The sequence below is a fragment of the Fundulus heteroclitus genome, unplaced genomic scaffold (assembly GCF_011125445.2).
Source record: "Fundulus heteroclitus isolate FHET01 unplaced genomic scaffold, MU-UCD_Fhet_4.1 scaffold_47, whole genome shotgun sequence".
Lineage (NCBI taxonomy): Eukaryota > Metazoa > Chordata > Actinopteri > Cyprinodontiformes > Fundulidae > Fundulus > Fundulus heteroclitus.
In genome coordinates, this window is record NW_023396890.1 from 354,156 (window position 1) to 374,462 (window position 20,307).

Sequence of the window (20,307 nt, forward strand, 5' to 3'; positions counted from 1 at the left end):
AATTTAAATGTTTTCCTGTTATTCTTTGTCTATACTTCCCAAGACCTTACAGACTTTTCCAAACTGTGTAGAAACTAGGGCTGAACAATTAATGGCATTTGCAATATAATCCAAATTTTAAAAAACGTAATGGCAGAGATCTGCAGTTTTTGTTTACGTAACAATTAACAGAACAAACGTCCTTTAGGTGTCGGTAATTATGTCTAAAGTGAGTTTGCTCCACATGGAAGGGAAGAGAGTTGCAGCAGAGAGATAATCTACTTTTATTACTTGTTTTAGAGTTTATATAATCATAGATTTTACCAGAAACTTTCAGGAATCTCACCACAGCATTAAGTTCTGGTCAGACTGTTTAATACATAAACTTTATGTTCAACAAGGATTGATGTCCAACTCAATTAAAAGCTATTATCTTGAATAATAATATTCTGATTAATAAAAACAGTTAAAATTACTGTTTTAAATAGTTCTTTTTTACAAACATCTTTATCTACAGAGCATTTTTGTTGCTTGTGGTTACTGGAGAGAAAAGTGTAAAATAAATCACAATTATGGCTGAAATAAATCACCATTTTGTTTTTTGTTAAAGTCGTGCAGCCTTATTAGAATCCCTGCATGTTTGAATTCATCGTTAGTTTGTTTTTTGGGAATATTGTGGGGTTTTTTTCTTCCTCTGTGGTTATGCATTTGATTTGATTTTTACCTGACAGCCAGGTTCTGGTTTCAAACAGCTGTTCGCCGAGGTCCACCAGCAGACTCTGACTGGGCATGCTCAGAAACACGGCGCAGACGGCGAAGAGGACTCCTCGCCTCACCATCCTGTAAACCAAGCAGCAGTCAGCCAGCGGCAGCACTAAATCAGGACGGAGAGTCACAGAGCGGGGGTGGCATGAATCAGACGTACTGGTCAGCGTGGTACCGAACCGCCCACACAAAGTCCAACAAAGCGGCGCCCATCTGCGCGGCGATCTGGAGAAGCAACAAGCGTGAGGGTTAGCTGGGCCTGACGAAAACACGCCGTCTGCTCCAAAAGCAGCAGGTCTGAGTGGGTTTAACGGCAGCAATGTTACAAACAAAACAGGAATAAATGCATAAAAAGAACCGGTGCATTGACAGCCAGGTGCATGAAGAGGCCCAGCGTGTGGATCAACCTGCCCAGAACCAGGTGGTCACTGCCCAGCAGGTCAAAGGTCACCTCAGGCCTGCCAGAAAGGAGCACAGTTTAGATTTCTTCCTTTAACTCAACGGTTTACCGTCAAATAAAAACGTTCCGACTTAGACCAGAGCACCTACTTGTCGTAATTTCTGAGGAGAGGAAAGAAGAAGTATCCGGCAACCGGAGCGTAACGGTTTGGAGCGGCCTTGGTGCCGCGGTGTGTGGAGCCCTGCGGGGAAATCATTCAAACGTGACGCAGGACAGTCTCACCTTTATGAACGTCTCGTTCTAAGCGATGCCATCGACATTTCCAGCAACATGAAGATGTCTTTACAGCCTTATTATGGGGGTTTTACTGCAGGTTTTGAGCTAGCAGCACTTTGTAGAACCACCTTTGGCTGCAGGTCCTGCTGCAGGCTTTGCACATCTGCAAGTTTTTAAAAAATATTTTCTTCCCCTTCTTGTTGGTAAAGGAGCGCCGTTTCTCAGTCGGTTCGGACAGAGATGAAACATCAGATTTCAACTCCTGCTGCAGAAAACATGAATATGCTTTGATCTAAATCAGGGCTTCCCACGCCCAGGCCTGAAGAGCTATTGGATGCATCCCATCTCCAACTAACATGGCTGAAGCTTCTCAGAGGTCCTCCAGCTCTGCAGAGGCCCGCTAACGAGGCATTCATCTGATTCAGGACTGATGCAGAAAGGATGCACTGCAAAAAGGGAACTAAAAATAAGCCAATTTTTCTTGAAATTAGTGTATTCTTCCTTGATTTGAGCAGGTAGATAAGACTATTTGCCAGTGGAATGAGATTTTTGCACTTAAATAGGAACAATTCATCTCAAAAATAAGATAATTAGACATCCTGCACTTGAAATAAGACGATGGAGATGAATTGTTCCTATTTTAAGTGCAAAAATCTTATTCCATTGCCAAATAATCTTATTTACCTGCCATAATCAAGGAAAATTACAATGATTTCAACATAAATTCACTTACTTTTAGTTCTGTTTTTGCAGTGTGCATCTAAAAGCTGCAGGCTGGTGGCTCCTGAGGGATGGAGTTGGGCATCCATATTATCTCTGGCTGCATGTTCAGGGAGGAGAACCTCCACCACAGCCTCAGGTCTCCTGCAGCTTCTGACAGGTTTCCTTCCAGCAGTTCTCACTCATCTTCCAATCCCCTCTGAGCAGCGTCCTGCTGAAGAAAAGCATCTCCCCAGCATGATGCTGCCGCCGCCGTGTCTCGCATGGTGTGTTCAGACGTGCAGTATTTGTTTCACTGACTGTAAGTAGCCAGCGCATCATCTTCCAGCTTAGCTGTGTCCCTGCTGTACGCGGCTCACTGCAAACAGTAACGTGCAGGACTAAATGCTGTCCTGGTACCACATCCTGAACCGTGGACCTCTGCAGCTCCTCCAGAGCTACCAATGGACCTCAGGCCGTCCGTTTAGGTGGACGACCACGTCTTGGTGAGGTTAACGAGCTCCTGGTCGACTCCATTCACTAACGAGGTAACGTCTGAAGGTACGTGGTCCCACTAGGGCTGAACGATTTTGGAAAATAATCTAATTGCGATTTTTTCTTAATATTGCAATTTAATGCAAATTTTTTTCCCAGTTTAATTTATCATGTGTTTTAAAATATATACAAACAACAAATCAATTTGTTTCCTCGCCGTGTGGATTAGTTGCTAAAAGACCCGCAGCATCTAAACTCTGAGCAGAAATTATAGCGTTCTGACTACGATTTATTTAAACCAAAATTGCAATTTTGACTTTTCTCTGCGTTAACCACAAGCAACAAAAATGGCCTCTAAATAAAGATGTTACAAACATCTTTATGGACTATTTTAAATATTAACTTTTAATGTTTCTATTAATACGCATATTATTGAAGAGAACAGCTTTTAATTTAATTGGACATCATTAAATTAATTTAAAATCATTGCTGATCATAAAATGCAAAGTCCAACCAACAAGCAAGTCTATGTATTAAACTGATTGACCTGAATGGAATGAGTGTATTTGTCCTTGATTTGAGCAGGTAAATCAGATTCTCTGATCCCTAAAATAAATAATTAGATATCATGCATTAAAATACACTGAAATAACATGATGCATATGAGTTGTTCCAGTTTTAAGTAGGGCTGAACGATTTTGGAAAATAATCTAATTGCGATTTTTTTCTTCTTAATATTGTGATTTAATGCAATTTAATTTTTCCAGTTTAATTTATCATGTGTTTTAAAATATATACAAACAACAAATCAATTTGTTTCCTCGCCGTGCGGATTAGTTGCTAAAAGACCCACAGCATCTAAACTCAGAGCAGAAATGATTGCGTTCTGCCAACAATATATTTCAACCAAAATAGCAATTTTGACTTTTCTCTGCATTAACCACAAGCAACAAAAATGGCCTCTAAATAAAGACGTTTGTAAACAAGGACTATTTAAAACAAGAATTTTTAATGTTTCTATTAATCAGAATATTGTTCAAGAGAACAGCTTTTAATTGATTTGGACATCAATCCTTGTTGAACATAAAGTGCAACCAACAAGCAAGTCTATGTATTAAACTGATTGACCTGTACTTAATGCTATGTATGATTATATAAACTCTAAAACAAGTAATAAAATTAGATTATCTCACTGCTGCAACTGTCTACCCTTCCATGTGGAGGCAAACCCACTTTAAACATTTTACCAACACCTAAAGGACGTGTCTAATTCCCTGATTGTTACATAGCCAAAAATTGCAGACTCTGCGATTTGGAAATTGCGTTTTTGTAAATCACAATTAAATTGAAAATGTGATTAATTGTTCAGCCCAAGGTCCCACCGCAGTTTCTGGTGCCGGTTTAAAAAGGTTTGCACTGGAAATATAAATAAAACACAGGCGGTCTTTAAATACCTTGGAGATGCGTCTTGTCTTGCTTTGGATCCTCTTTTCCACCACCTGCCTCCAGTGAGCGGGGTCGCTGGCCGGGTAGGACGTCAGCTCTGAGGATGGAGATGTTTTATCAGCGAACGGCGTGGAGAGCTCCTGAGCCGCCAAGGCCAGGACCTGAGGCACAGACACACGGCTGCCTTTAGAAAAACAGACAACACACACAGAGCTGCTTCAAAGCTGTGCGAAGCGGCTGGTTTCACCTCCAGGATGTCCAGACGCTGCCGCAGGCTGTAGTTCAGGGAGTAAAACTCTGCAGTCAGGTACTGGGTAACCTAAGAGAGAGAGAGAGAGCACACACAAACTGTTTATGACGCGTAAAGCAATGAGATCTGAGGTAGAGATGCTGGTGAGGACGAATAAAAGCCGTACAGGAACAGAGTCGGTGACGGCGAGCGCCACCATGGCCGCCTGTCGGAGCGCCAGGAAGCCGTTGATGCTGTATTTATCCTCCATGTGCAAAAGCACTTTGGTCATCTGGACACTGATCTGAAAAAGTCTGGCGTCAGAAATAGTCTGAAAAATCAGGAGCAACACAGAGAAGAAATTCAGAGGGTCTCCCCTTTATCTCACCTCCTTCGCTGCAAAGACGTTCCTCCGCACCAAACTCTCTGCGACCCTCAAACTGAGCTCCACTCGCACCGAGTCCTCAGAGGACATCAGCGCTGCGGTGATGGAACCAGCGTCAGACACGTTAGCCAGACCAGCAGCTTTACAGCATAGACAAAAACAAAGAAAACCAACAGAGCCGTACTTTCCAGACAGTCCCGCAGGTAACGAGGCGGCGACGCCTGACCCGTCTCCTGGTCTCCGGACATGTCATACGGAGTCAGGTCGTCATCGCTGGGTCGACAACAGACCAGGCGGAGAATGCGATTAGCGGGGCAGAAAGAATTACCTGGAAAACGTGAAAAAGTATCTGCTCACCTGTCCAGGTCTGGGTCTGGGTCGCTATTTGACGGGTTGCTGTGGGTCGTTGTCCTGGAAGCAGATGGCTCTCTGGACTCCTCAGCAAAGTCAGCTCTGCGCAGATTTAAATTCAATTTTATTTATATAGCTCCAATTCATGAAACATCTCATCTAAAGCCACTTTCCAAAGTCAGACTCCATCAGATCCTCCAGGTTGGTGAGAAAGTTTCCTCTCTAAGGAAACCCAGCAGGTTGCATCAAGTCTCTCCAAGCAGCATTCACTCCTCCTGAAAGAGCGTAGAGCCACAGTGGACAGTCGTCTGCATTGTTGATGGCTTTGCAGCAATCCCTCATACTGAGCATGCATGAAGCGACAGTGGAGAGGAAAACTCCCCTTTAACAGGGAGGAGAACCTCCAGCAGAACCAGAACCAGGCTCAGTGTGAACGCTCATCTGCCTCCACCCACTGGGGCTTAGAACATTAAATACGCTCAATCCCATAAACGCTCACTGAAAGCCATCGAGTCCAATTCAACCTGTGATTTTAGTCCATTTATTCACGTCAAACAGAGATTTTCAACTAAATAACTGGTGGCGCAGGTTTTCCCCAGGGGGCTTATGGGAAAACCCTCAGGACCCCATGGTTGACACGAATGTAACAAGAAAGGAGGACGAGGAAGATGGTGGAAGGTGGAAATATGCAGAGGGAGAACATGAAGAATCAGCAGGTGTAACTATGAAACTGTTAGATTTATTAAAAGGTACATAGCCACGTTATATGCTTATTAAAAAAGATCAAAAAATGTTTGATCATGATAAAATAAAGTTACATACCCCAAGCCTCCATCCTGATAGTGTTTTAATGGTTCTTTGTGTGGATAAATAGCCCAGCACCCGGTGCAATTAGCAGATATAAACAGACGTGGCGCCATCTAGTGACAGTATCGCAGAACTGTCATAATACTGGTTTGCTTAATTAATAAATCAATCGTAAATAATGTCAGACTGAGCCTGATCCTCTGCAATGGCTCGCAGTAAAGCAGCAGCTCAGCGTGATGAAGACCAACGTTATTAATTAAATAAACGATCTACAGCAGCTTTAAGAGCCTCATATCAGAACATTTACTAACGTCAGTCAACTCTGCGTCACATCTGCAGGTTTAACGTCTGCTTCAGTGAACACCAACGTTCAGACTATATTCCCAGAGACATTCCAGCCTTTTCCCTCTTAGATTTTACGTTGTTTTTCCACTGGATCTTGGACCTTTTTTTTCATTGTTTCACTGGGAGATGCTAATAGCCGTTAGCCGCTTCCTAGTTTTAACTCCTGCTGCACATGTGCAGTACGTCCTTCCGTTAAAATCGTAATTAAGACGCAAAAAATGTTCTATTTACTAACAAATTTTGCAACAACAAAGCTTAAAACACCAAAATAACAACTAATACGCCAGCAGGACGTGATAATAAGCAGAGTGAGCTGCTGACTTATAACCATACCTCTCAACTTTTGACGACAGTTGAGAGTGAGATTGTTGTCCGACGGGGGGGGGGGGGTTCTGTTGGTCGATTGAAGACGGCCACTATTTTAAACCGAATATCTCACTGTGTTACTTCACATCATTCGATAACGAAGGAAACTAATGGCGAAAGTTTGCTTTCATGTTACAGTTTGTGATAAAACATGAAGACTTACCATTTAATTCGCACGCAACACGGACCGTAGAAGTGTTTCATTTTGGATGAGGGAAACTTGTTTGCGCGGCGGCGGTCCTTGCAGCTGTGTTACCTCTACTACTGGACGTGCGGAAACCATTGTACCGCAAATTGGTTCCGCCATGACGCGAAGCGTCCGTACGCGTGCGTTTCAAGAGTGAGATTTTGATTGTAAGATTGAGATTTTCAAAGTAATGCGTGTGAGCGTGTGCAATTGATGAAATGCGTGTGTCACACGGTCAATGCGTGAGAGTTGAGAGCTATGCATATAACTAAAAAAAGTCAAATAACGTGGCTATGGGCCTTTAAAGTAGACTTGGTGCCAACAAGGAGAAACTACATTTTCTTGAAGCTCAGTTTCAGGAGGTTTAGACTAAACCATGATTTAATTTAAGAGCAGCAGTCGGAAAGGAAAGGTGGTGGAAGAGTGAAGCTGGGCTTAGTGCACAGGTAGAGTTGGGTGTCGTCTGCATAGCAGCAAAAGTGATTTTCTGATAAAGAGACCAAGTGGAACAATATAAAAGATAAACAGGAGGGCAGAACCCTGAGGTACACCTGAACTGCAACCTAAGCGACTTGGGGCTCTCCTTTTTTTCTAAAGTTCCTGGTTATTTTCGTGTTTTTTCGGTTTTTGAATGTGCAAGCTTTTTTCCTCTATTGAGAGACGGACAAGTTTTAAGCAGCTCGCCCCGTTTGATAAGCAGCGGCAGCACAAGCCACTTAATATCTTTCCGCATACATACCCCCCCGCCCACCGACAATTTTACGATCAGGAAAAGTCACAGTGGGTATAAATGCAGCACTAAATGCATTTATACCATATAGAGACAATTTGCTGGCCTGGTTTTCCTAAAAACACCGATAATGACTCCATTGTTCACCAAAGGTTAATAAGAATGCATCCAGGAAACAAGACCTGCTTGTTCACCTGTCAGATCTCATAACCCATTAGTTTTATCACAGAACCTCAGAGTTCAGCTAAATATAGCAGGTAATTTACGGGAGAATTTTTACTTTACAGGAAAACACCCGAGTGTTCCCCTTTATTTTTCTGTAAGACCATTTCTTTTGTTTAAATTAACGTTCTGGATAAACCATTCTTCTTTTTTCCCCACTTAATACCTGCTAAATCTTACCCATCATCAGGCTCAGGCTCACTACTCAAGCTGGGGGTCATCAGAGACAGCAGCTCACGGGTTTCTTCATCCTTCTCGTACTAGCAAAAAAAAAAAAAAAAAAACAATACAAAAGATTAATTAGGTTTATGTTTGTCTATAAATGAACGCAGCACCTTGCAAAGATTCATGCTTGGTCATTCTGACCCATCTCACCTTAGATAGACCAATACCAAGCAGAGCATGAATGTGAAGTGGATAGAAAAAGGTTTTATGTAAGAAAGAAAATCTGAAAAGTGTGGTGAGCATCTGTTTTCAGCCTTCTGAGTGAATACTATGCAGGGCAACAATTATGCAGCAGAACCAGGACTGGAAGCTGGTCTGATAACGTCTGTGAGCGTCAATTTTCATGTTGCTGATTAGATTTCAGACTGGACTTTGACTAGGCCACTCGAATACGTAACTCTGCTTTAATGTTTAATCTCCCTCCATCCTTCTATCAACGTGACCTGGTTCGCTGTTCCAGAAAAATGAAAAGCGTCCCCACAGCATTATGCTGCCGCCTCCGTGTTTCCCCTAAACAAAGCTAAAGAGCCACATGTTTTACAGCTTAGGTCGACGTCCATGACCTGCACTGCAAAAAGAGAACTAAAAATAAGTAAACTTTTCTTGAAAATAATGTATTTCTCCTTGATTTGAGCAAGTAAATAAGATTCCTTGCCAATGGAATGAGTATTTCTACCCCTAAAATAAGATAATAAGATATACTGCACTTGAAATAAGGTGATGGTGATGAGTTGTTCCTATTTTAAGTGCAAAAATCTTATTGCATTGGCAAATAGTCCTATATACCTGCTCAAAGTAAGGAAAAATACCTAAATTTCAAGAATTTTAAGGCAACTCCTTGCCACACTTTTAGATATTATCTATAAAACCTGTGAGAACATTGCACCGTTTTCCTTTCCCTCCTTGTTTCGGCACTGCTTTGTGTTGATCCAACATAAAACCGACGTTTATGGTCGTCATGTGACATTTAAAAAGAAGAGGAAGAAGTTTAAGGGTTCTGGAATATGAGCGCAGCCCTTACTTGCTTCAGTTATTTACCTCAAATCTGAGCTTGGTGCCGTTGATGTCCATCCGGGAGCTCAGGCACTCGCCCACCACCATGCCCATGGTTCTCACACGCACCACGCTGCTGTCCAGGTGGCTCTGCACGCCGTCGAGCATGCACTGAAGAAGATCTGAATTTACAAAACGCATCAGAGACAAACACGCAGCTGAACGTCATCAGGAAACAAGACGGTAAAAAAAAAATACTTAAAAAGATCCGCAACTAAAGCAGTTCAATCAAAAGAGGAGATTTAATGTTGCTGGAGCTCATATTATGCAGTTTTCCTTGCATACATAACGACAAAAAATTATAATATATCGCAAATATAGCTTCATCACAATATTAGGTCAGGTCGCAAAGGAGTCTATACAGCAGGGGTGTCAAACATACGGCCGGTTCCGGCCCACCGAACAATTTAGTCCGGCCCGGTGGCTAAATGCATTATCATTGTTAAAAAAAATATATTATTTTTTTTTCTTCCCCAGTGTCATGTCTGGCAATGTGGCAATAAGAATTGTTGTCTAAATGCCAAAAAGAGCTCATCAGATTTGACTTTCACAAGTGGAGCAGTACTGCTTTTGCCATAGTGCTCCGCTTGATTTATGAATGTTAATAGTTTTATTATGATTCATGCGGGGAATATCTCAAATTATATGGACACTACAATGGGAAAGTAGGAGAGGAAAGGAAGAACAAGTAGAAAAAGAAAAGGTGAAAGAAAGAGGAGATAAAAGGAAGAGAATGATAAAAACAATTTATTGAAAAAAACATGTACTTCGTTTAATTGAGAATCTGCAGTTCCTATATTGTCCACGAGGGGCGCTGTGTTTTAATTAGCAGATTAAGCTTCAGGTGTGGAAAAATTTAAATCATTTCTTCTCATTTCGCTGTGTTTTAATCAGCAGATGGTAGCACTGAGCTTCAGATGTGGAAAATTGATTTTAAATAATTTCTTAATTTTTATCTGTTTGATGTATTTTGTCACGCAGGACAGTGTTTATAAGTTCCAAAAAATATGAATAAATGTTTTTCAACATTGTACAATCACTGTGATCAGTTATTATGCATAATGCATAAGTAAATGTTTAACTGAGTAAAAGACATTGCACATAAAAGCGCTGAGGTTATTCATAATATATTGTGTAAAAGTGAAATCCATTTAATATAAAAATCAACAACAAGTCCACATTTATTAGTTCTATTTAATCTTGCAATGAGTTTCCTCGTGTGGCCCTCTTGAGATCAGATTAAGCTGAATGCGGCCCCTCAACCAAAATGAGTTTGACACCCCTGATCTAGAGCAATAACTGTTGGATAAGCGTTAGAAACCGGCATTTTTCTCACTAATCCAACATTTAGACACTAAAAACTGCAACAGGCAACAGACTAATGGAAGAAAATAGGCAGATATCGCAGCTGATATCATCATCGAGCCCTAAAATCATAATCATAAGCAAACATTAACCAGGAGGAGGTCTTGGGGAAGCCGGTAGAGCTTTTCTGCACCTGAGCGGAGCTCCTGCAGCTCGGAGTCCTGCAGCAGACTCACGGTGAGCAGTAAGGCCTTGCTGACGTAGAGCTGCTGCTCCAGAGGCGTGTGTCTCACTGCGCTGGGGTTGGCCCAGGCCTGCGACACGGACCGCAGCACCTGGAAACACACACAGGTCAGACGTCTGACAGCATTTCACACTGCAAAAACGGATGCAAAAACAAGTAAAATGTTCTTAAAAGTTAGTCTATTTGTCCTCGATTTGAGCCAGTAAATATGATTATCTGCCAATGGAATGAGTATCTTTACCCCTAAAATAAGATAATTAGACATCCTGCACTTGAAATAAGATGGAGATGAATTGCTCCTATTTTAAGAGGAAAAATCTTATTCCATTGGCAAATAGTCTTATTTACCTGCTAAAATCAAGGACAAATACACTTATTTTAAGAAAATGTAACTTATTTTTAGTTCTGTTTTTGCAGTGCACCGCTCAGAGCACCAAAACGCCTGACGAGCTGCACTAACCTGGATGAGGAGCGGCCTTCGTTCCCCGTCTGAGGCGAGGTGACCGAGAACCGTCCTCAGGACCTGAGTCTGGGCGAGACGGCGCTAAATACAGGAACAAAGCGGCGTTACATGTTGCTCAGGAAGCTGCTGACTTACCTCATAGCTGTACTGCAGCAGCAGCACTTTGTGGGTCAGCACGAACTGGGCCTTTTTATTGGTGAGCGCCAGGTTTCCCACGATGCGGCTGAAGGCTTCAGGGCTGGAAAGGAGCAGAAAAAACAGCGGATCAGAACTCGCCGCGGGTGAAAAGCTCGTCTGGAGGAGGGGGGGGGGACCGACGGACCTCTTCACGGCCTGGACCAGCCCCGTCAGCACGCCCTCCAGCCAGCGCTCGGGGACGTTCTGCAGCAGCTTCCAGCACACCCGCTGCCACAGCGCGTCTGAGCGCGTGCAGACCGCCAGCCGGGGGGCCATCACCGCCAGGACGGGCCCTGCAGGAACACGGGAGGAGGGTTTTCACGCTAGCTGGTAGATCTGAGGTGATTAACAGCTGCTTTTATAACTCTTTGCTCTCCACAGTTCGCCGTTATCGCTCCCCCCCAGTAAAGATGGAGTCGTATTTTATAGCGGTGTCGTGATCGCACAGAATCCCAGGACGGCCCATTATTTCCAAACCCCGCCCAAAGGTGAGCGCTCTGTCCTGAACTTTAACATCTCTCACTGCAAAAACAGAACTAGAAATAAGTACAATACTCTTTAAAATTAGTGTATTTGTCCTTGATTTGAGCAGGTAAATAAGATGATCTGCCAATGGAATAAGATTTTTGCACTTATAATAGGAACAACTCATCTCCATCATCTTATTTCAAGTGCAGGATGTCTAAATATCTTATTTTAGGGGTCAAAATACTCACTCCATTGGCAGATAATATTATTTACCTGCTCAAATGAAGGATATATACACTAACTTTGAGAACATTTTACTTATTTTTAGATCCGTTTTTGCAGTGCTGTGTTGCAGCAGCCAAAGGGAGACTGAGACCTTAGACCAGGGGTGTCAAACTCATTTTGGTTTAGGGGCCGCATTCAGCTTAATCTGATCTCAAGAGGGCCACACGAGTAAACTCATTGCAAGATTAAATAGAACTAATAAAAGTGGACTTGTTGTTGATTTTTATATTAAATGAATTTCACACAATATATTATGAATAACCTCAGCGTTTTTAAGACAAGTAAGTGCAATTTCAACAATACTTTTTCTCAGTTAAACATTTACTTAAGTGCATTATGCATAAGAACTGATCACAGTGATTATACAATGTTGAAAAACATTTATTCACATTTTTTGGAACTTAAAAACACTGTCCTACATGACAAAATACATCAAACAGATAAAAATTAAGAAATTATTTAAAATCAATTTTCCACATCTGAAGCTCAGTGCTACCATCTGCTAATTAAAACACAGCGCCCCTCGTGGACAATATAGGATCTGCAGATTTCCAATTAAACGAAGTACATGTTTTTTCAATAATTGTTTTATCATTCTCTTTTATCTCCTCTTTCTTTCACCTTTTCTTCTATTCTTCTTGTTCTTCCTTTCATCTCCTACTTTCCCATTGTAGTGTCCATATCATTTGAGATATTCCCCGCATGAATCATAATAAAACTATTCACATTCATAAATCAAGCGGAGCACTATGGCAAAAGCAGTACTGCTCCACTTGTTAAAGTCAAATCTGATGAGCTCTTTTTGGAATTAAGACAACAATTCTTATTGCCACATTGTCAGACAGGACACTGGGAAAAAAAAAAAATATATATATATTTTTTTTTTTGAATAATGATAACCCATTTAGCCAGCGGGGCCGTATGTTTGACACCCCTGCCTTAGACCTTTTAATCGCCACGCCTTGCAGAGCCCTGGACCCCACGGCTGCTGTCGTCTCTGCCGCTGACCTGCACTGCAAAAAGGGAACTAAAATTAAGTACATTTTTCTTGAAATGAGTGCATTTCTTCTTGATTTGAGCAGGTAAATAAGATTATTTGTCAAAGGAATAAGATTTTTGCACTTAAAGTAGGAACAGTTCAACTTCATCATTTTTCAAGTGCAGAATATCTAATCATCTTATTTTAGGGGTAGAGCTACTTAACCTGACAACAGCCAGCTGCATGTATCGCTCCGCCTAGCTCCACTCACATACATCTGGGACACCGCCATAGGAATTGCCTTTACTGAAGCCTGGGCCTTATCAAAAATTCTTGCATATGATTGGATAAGCCACTTGTCTGTCATCTTTATCGACGTGCTATTTCAACCACTCACACCGAAGCTAACCCGTGACGCTGATGAGACCGACGCAGGAAAAAAAAAAATTGTTTTATTGACAGTGAGCTGACAGGAAGAGGGGGGGGGGCAAAGCGCCGCGGGTCGGAGTCGATCCCGGTCCGACCGCGTTGAGGACTAATATGGTTCGCGCTAACCGCTAACGGTTCGTGCTAATCGCTAACGGTTAGCGGCTAACCGCTCGTTAGCGGCTAACCGCTTGCCAAATCTGGTCGGGAGAAGGGCGAAAACATTGTTTCCACCAACAAAAGCCTTCAGAGCCGTTTTCTGATGTTCTTTTAATGAAACAATATCAGGTAGATTGGACAACACGGAAGAAATAGCAGCATCAATGCTAACGCTTGCTTCCTCGATGCGAGCCGCCATTGTTGTTGGAACGCTTCTCCACTATGTCACATCCAGGAAACACCCGCCCTGCGTCCTGATTGGCCAGACCAAAAATTTGGTTGGGGAAATCACTTTCAATGAGCCATGTCCCAGATGTATGTGAGTGGAGCTAGGCGGAGCGATACATGCAGCTGGCTGTTGTCAGGTTAAGAACTACTAGTCCCATTGGCAAATAGTCTTATTTACCTGCTCAAATCAATGAAAAATAGACTAATTTCTAGGAAATTTTATTTACTTTTAGTTCCCTTTTTGCAGTGTGACAGACCTGGGAACTGAGACGGACCCGGAAACAGGCTGGAGAACGCTTTCTCTGTGGATCTATCGATACGTTCTGGATAATAATCTGTTTACAGACTCACTAATGACCTGTTTCTAGTTTTCTGGCGGCTGTTTTCTCATGAATTCATGATATGATGCGCTCCATCGAGGTCAATTGGGGCTTTACGCAGAGGAACAGGCCCACAGCATCACTGATCCTCCACTGTACTCATCAGTGGGCCCACCAGCAGTCTCACTAATGGCTCCACTTAGTGTCCCAGCAGAGCCAACAACCCTCACGTGTTCACATCTCTAATGGTTTTAACATTAATTAACAATAAGGTAGATGGACACGCAGTGATACCGATACGCAAGTAAGTTTTAAATATTATGATTAAACTGTGTGGGCTGGAGTGAAAAGAGGACGGAGTCTCCAGACTCACTAACAGGCCATAAATTAATTCAGCCGTCTGTGGGATACCAGGCAAAGTGGGAGTCACATGAGGTTTTATGGGGTCCCCTTCAAGATGGGTTACGGTTTGAAAGCTTTTCTATTGCTCTTAATGTTTTTCTTGCTAGAATCCTAAAAACACCTGGTCATTGAATTAAAAGTTAGTTCCTGAGTTGACACTGGAATGCACCATAGAGCCTGAATGTGTGTGAGGACCTCACCACTCCACAGACACTCTGTGAGGGACGGGCCAGCTATCAAAAAATTATTTATTTTTTGATAGCTTAAATTATACATTTTCCTGTACACTGCAAAAAGGGAACAAAAATTAAGTAACATTTTCATGAAATTTGTACATTTTTCCTTGATTTGAACAGCTAAATAAGACCATTTGCCAATGGAATGAGGATTTTTACCCCTAAAATAAGATAATTAGACATCCTGCACATGAAATAAGATGATGTAGATGAGTTGTTCCTATTTTAAGTGCAAACATCTTAATCCATTGGCAAATAGTCTTATTTATCTGTTGAAATCAAGGAAAAATACACAAATTTCAAGAAAATTTTACTTACTTTGAGTTATCTTTTTGCAGTGTAGTCCCGAGGCAAACACATATTACAATATGTTACAATAATTAATTAATTAATATATTACAATAATTAATGCGCGCCAATAAGTAATAACTGTATTGACCGCATGTGTATGAGGAGTTTTATGGGACCCTCAGCAACTTGGGGCCTTAGGTAATTGTCTAGTTTTGCCTAATGGTAAGTCCACCCCTGACTTCAGGTTATACTACGTGGGCTTTATGATAAAGCTGTAAGTGTGTTTCTCCCCTTTGGAATTCCAATTGTAATAAATATTTGCATATTATAAGTGTTTTGTCTCTGATAATTTCTTCCTTTGCTGCCAAATCTACGAACGGGGTGAGGCGGGCCGCAGTTAGTGAAACAGGAAGAACTAGAGGCAGTCTTATCAGTGGAGACAAGATATAAGTAGAGTGACCACAAAGTTATATTCCAGGGAGAGAGGAAGCCACAGATTAACAATTGAAGGTAAGAAAGTGTCAACTTCAACTGGATTGTTGAGATTTTATTTCCTCCCTTAAATGAATCGATTCAAATTAAAAAGGAGGAGGCGGCGGCTCGTCAAACGCATTTACTCACCGCTGTGGCCCTGGATGCACACCTTCCCGAGTGTCTGAGCCACGAACGCCACAGAGCAGTCCGTGCCGTCTGTGAAGGACAGAAGAGAAGAGCGTGAGCGCCGACAGACCCAATCAGCGGCAGAGCTCCGCTGACGGGACGTCGCCGTCACCTCTGAGCGCCTGGCAGGTTCTCTCCAGGGCAGCGAGCATCTCCGAGGCCAGAAGAGGGTAGTAGCTCTGAGGAGCAAACAGCGGCCTGTTGCCGAGGCGCAGCTTGTTGGCGGTGATGTCCGGCAGCGCGGTCAGCCGGGCCAGCAGGGCTTCGTCCAGCTGAGGCGAGCCTGGGAGGCCCGACTGAAGACAGGAGGACCACAGCAGGTCCGCCAGACGGCCGCTCTGAAGGAAGCTCTCCGTGACGCTGACGAGGCGGTCCAGACCGGCGCTGGGGCTGCAGAGGAGAGGAGGAGGAGAGGAGGAGGAGGAGAGGAGGAGGGAGGAGAACTTTCTGAGTAATTCAGAAACTTTTAAGTCTAACCGACTGATTCTTGGACTGCCAGGAACAGTAAGACCCGACGCTTTCTCAGAAAAAGCCCAAAGCTGATTTTCTCGTCTCCAACAAGCGCTAGGCCTGGACGATAATTCAATAACAATATATATCCATCTATAGACGTATTTCGATGAAAAAGGTCAACAAAAAGTTTAATAGAGTAACTGGTTTCCTTCCTTTTGCATTCCAGCCATGTAAGTTAATATTACAGGCATTAATCCTCCCATCCAATCACAACGCAGACCCAGGAAAGCTCCGCCCCCTTCAAAGAGTTCAGAGAGCACACGTTCTTTATTATTTTTTTTAAAAACTTGCAATTTTGGTAAAAAAAATTGTTGAATAAAGGGTTGAGTTTGAATTCAGTTTGGTTTTTTTTATCTAAAAATTGGTTGCTAAGCAACAGCATAAAATGGCCAGGGCTGCACTTAAAATATACATTCTGATTTAGTTGATAATTATCGATATCGATCAATATGATTTCTGTTTTATCGATACGCTTTTTTTCCCATATCGTCCAGCCCTAACAAGCATAGTTTGTGGGAAAGCAGGAAGTTTCCACTGTAACTTTGTGACGGAAACGTTTGAAGAGTAGAAAGGTACGGTGGCCCTGAGGTACAAACCACAATAACAAATTGGGGCTGTATGATTTAGCCAAAAATCTAAATTGCGATATATTTCCATATAACCATATGCGCCTGATTGTTACATAAAGAATTGTAATTTGAAAATTGCATTTATGTAAATTGTGATTGTATTGTAAATGTGATTAATCATGAAGCTCTACAACAAATCTCTAAGAAGTTACGCTCACGGTCTAAATTGGCCGTAATTTTGACAACTTTCAGCGAAACGTCCCACACTGGATAAAACCTTATAGGATGGAGTCGCTAATTTACTCCATTCATCCTCCCAGGTTTGTTCCAGGTTATTCAGCCGGTGTTGGAAGCAGCTGTGTAATTTAAATAAATTGGCTTAAATTTATTTAATTTAATATTTATTTATTTATTTGGCTTAAATAAATTGGCTTACCAGCTTAAATGTCAGGTTTTAGTCTTGGATTGTGCGAAATAAATGTCTAAATAAATGCGTGTAGTCCTGTGCGACTTATATAAGTTTTTTAGGGATGCACCGATCTGAAAATTTGGGCCGATAAATCTCTCCTTCAATTAAAGACCAAACAATCCTGGCTGTGATGCATCACTGTCACTTTAACATGATCACAGGACCAACCCCCTCACCTGCCCCTCTTTAAACACAGGTATGAAGGGTGCCTAGCTGGAAATAAACATCGGTTGTTAGTATCGACCCAATTTTACTACTGATATGTTAAAAAAACGACTAACATTGGACGATACCGATATTAACAACGATATATCGCGCATCCCTAGTTTTTCCTCTCTATGATGCATTTTTTGACTCATGCGATTACTACTCTGAAAATGATCCGATTGTAGCTTAAAACCCTTTTTATTTTAAATAAATACCCCTTTTCTTTATTTTTTATTTTATTATTTTTTTGCACATGCGCTTCAGGACCCAGAGTTTGGCCTCCATGCCGCCTCACCTGAGCTGGCTCACCGCCTCCATCAGCGCCAGCAGCGCCTGATCCGGCGGGCCCTTCAGGAACAGCGGCTCCACCAGCTGGGAGCGCTGGGCGGCTGACATCCAGTCAACCTGCAGGAGGCCGACACCGACCCGCAGGGTTCGGCTGTAGTGGGCTCTCCGGAACTCCTCCCGCTCAGCGGCGGAGGTGGCGCCGCTTTCAGCCGCATCGTCTAGAAACGAGTTCAGCGTCTTCAGCGCCTCGATCTTGTCTGCGTGGTCCGCGGAGGAGGACAGAGTCCTGAGGCTCTGGGCCACCCTCAGCCGAACCTCCATGTCCGCAGGGAGGAGCAGCTAACACAACATCCTGGTGCAGAAAAAATCCTCTAAATCAACAGTTTCCCCGCTGATCCGAGGCGCAGCTTCACTTTAACTCGCTAAAAAAAAAAGACAAAAAAAAGTTTAATTTAATCTAATTAAACAGCATCGGACTCTAAACCCGCTGCGGAGAACCGCATCAGCCTCAGAACCACGATAACAACATATTTTCACCCGCTAACACTGAGAGTTGAAATAAAAATGTGCAAAAAACGTTGACATCTCCGGTGTGCTTCGTCAAAACATGACCGGGTTCCCCCAGAGCCGCTAACTTTGGTTCCGGGTTGTCAGTTGTGGCGTGATGTGTCTAAAGCAGGGGTCTGCAGCATAGACATAATATAAACCTCTTATATAATCTCTATGGTCTGCAACCTGTGGATCTTTGTACCTTCCACTATGACTCTTAACAACTTTTGGCTACAAATTATATTTTTATTATATTTATATTTAATTACATTTATGTTTAAATGTAATAATGATAATAAATGCAGGTTTAAGGAGTTTTTTCTTGTAATAATTGCTTTTAATTTTCACAACAGAACGATGTTTAAAGTGCCAGTAATATTTAATTTTAAATCAATATTTTTTCAATTGTTTTTTCACATCATTATCCACAAATTTCAACATCCCATCCATCCTCTTTTTTTAAACCTCAAAAAATAGACATAAAAGGGTGTTTCTTTAACGATGACAACATATTTCCTACAGTAGATCTTTATCACAAATTATAAATTTTTTTCTTTTTTCAAAAGGCCAGGCAACATTTGCAGCTCTGACCGAATTTAATTCAAATGGACTGTGTGCAAAATGTCTCTTTAGACTGTAAAGGCTGCAGGCCCCTGGTCTAAAGCATTTTTGTAGGAGCTATTTCTCTATTTTTGCTACATTTTAGAATTTAGTTCATTCTTATTTATTTGTGTATTTGTTGTATTAATATTTTTGTTTAAATTTAGTTGTTTAAAATACAATTATTTGTTAGTAATTTAACTAGTTATTTGATTTTGCTCACCCTATAGTCAACTAATGGGTGAGCAGGTGAAACAAGCAGTCAATTCAATGCAGGAGAGGCAACAAGGGATGGTTTCAAGTTTCTACCATGTTTTTTGCCTGCAAGAGTTGGAATAAAGCAACACTTTTTAAACTGTGTTTTGACGTTTTTTGGAATTTTTATACTGTGTAAACCAGAAATCCACGGTTCAACAAATGACTGTTTGAGTTACATTCACTTTTAGTTTGTTCATATTTAAGTCTTGAGTTTTAAGTTTTCATTGACAAGTAGTCACTACAATTTTTTTATGACTGAGTAAATTAAATTAATTTATTAATAAATGAAGACTTCTGCAGATGTCTCATTGGAAACACCAGGAAGAATTAAGTCTGAAAAACACATTCAGTTGTTGATCAGCTGAGTAAAACTTTACTCAAGAGTAGCTCTACTTCATCTTTTTTGTCAGCCAAGAAATTACTCACAAGTTAACTAGTATTCAGTAAGAAGGCTACTCAAGAGTTGAGTAAATAGAACGTGATGATTTAATATTTAAAAAAAAAAAGTAAATCGGACAGACAGAAATATAAGGTTATGTTCAAATTCTGGTATTTTAAAAACACTTTTCTAAATCATTGTTTTTCAGCATTAAACTTGAAAGCCACACTTTTTATGCAGTTTATGCATATACAGTATGTTAGAACAGTGCAAACTACTTCCAATAACAACATCTACAGTTTACTGTACATTCATCTGACCTCCAAATGGCTCAATGAGCTCAGCAGATAGAAAATATTAAAATAATAAAACTTCTGTACAAATAAGAAGTCTCACTTTAACATAAACTCTGGTGCATTTTTGGTTAAGAAAAGTTTGTTCTTAATTCAGTAATAATATATATCAAGTACATTGAAGTAAAAATACTCCAAAAAGTACATTTTGTTCAAAAAGTTACTAGAGTAAATGTAACTAGTTACTACCCACCTCTGTTGATCAGTTGTTTTAGATAATTAGACAATAACGCAGATTTAAGTACACCGTTATTCTTACTCATAGAAACAATTGCAATAAAGTATTTTCTTTTTTGTCTGACTTAAACGTTTAATTATTTTTTTAAATATTCAGTACAAAACCTTTCTTAAAACATTTTTTAATTAATGAAAACAGTAAAGCTTCTTAAACCTAATTAATAGCTGGTAGCTGGTCATCAGTTGTTTACCACGACTGGCTTTGAGTCTTTTACGTCACTGTGGAGGAATATTCACTTGCTAATTGCTATAATTTAGCATTATTTAACTACTTAAGGTCAT

At 41.3% G+C, this 20,307-nt stretch overlaps 1 protein-coding gene across 1 annotated transcript in view; it reads right to left on the reverse strand.

The window, feature by feature from the left end:
* The window catches only part of telo2 (TEL2, telomere maintenance 2, homolog (S. cerevisiae)), a 20,865-nt gene extending 2,604 nt beyond the window's left edge, over positions 1-18,261 (reverse strand). The window contains exons 1-19 of the mRNA XM_036132059.1: positions 17,657-18,261; positions 15,716-15,993; positions 15,565-15,633; positions 11,295-11,442; positions 11,108-11,210; positions 10,970-11,038; positions 10,459-10,600; positions 8,946-9,082; positions 7,863-7,942; positions 5,032-5,127; positions 4,859-4,947; positions 4,678-4,769; positions 4,477-4,593; positions 4,308-4,379; positions 4,069-4,221; positions 1,294-1,385; positions 1,103-1,202; positions 905-969; positions 704-819 (exon numbers count right to left, since the gene is read on the reverse strand). Of these exons, the coding sequence (XP_035987952.1) occupies positions 704-819; positions 905-969; positions 1,103-1,202; positions 1,294-1,385; positions 4,069-4,221; positions 4,308-4,379; positions 4,477-4,593; positions 4,678-4,769; positions 4,859-4,947; positions 5,032-5,127; positions 7,863-7,942; positions 8,946-9,082; positions 10,459-10,600; positions 10,970-11,038; positions 11,108-11,210; positions 11,295-11,442; positions 15,565-15,633; positions 15,716-15,993; positions 17,657-17,970 (2,332 nt within the window). The 5' untranslated portion in view covers positions 17,971-18,261. The remainder of the gene's footprint in view (positions 1-703; positions 820-904; positions 970-1,102; positions 1,203-1,293; positions 1,386-4,068; positions 4,222-4,307; positions 4,380-4,476; positions 4,594-4,677; positions 4,770-4,858; positions 4,948-5,031; positions 5,128-7,862; positions 7,943-8,945; positions 9,083-10,458; positions 10,601-10,969; positions 11,039-11,107; positions 11,211-11,294; positions 11,443-15,564; positions 15,634-15,715; positions 15,994-17,656) is intronic.
* Positions 18,262-20,307: the final 2,046 nt, after the last annotated feature.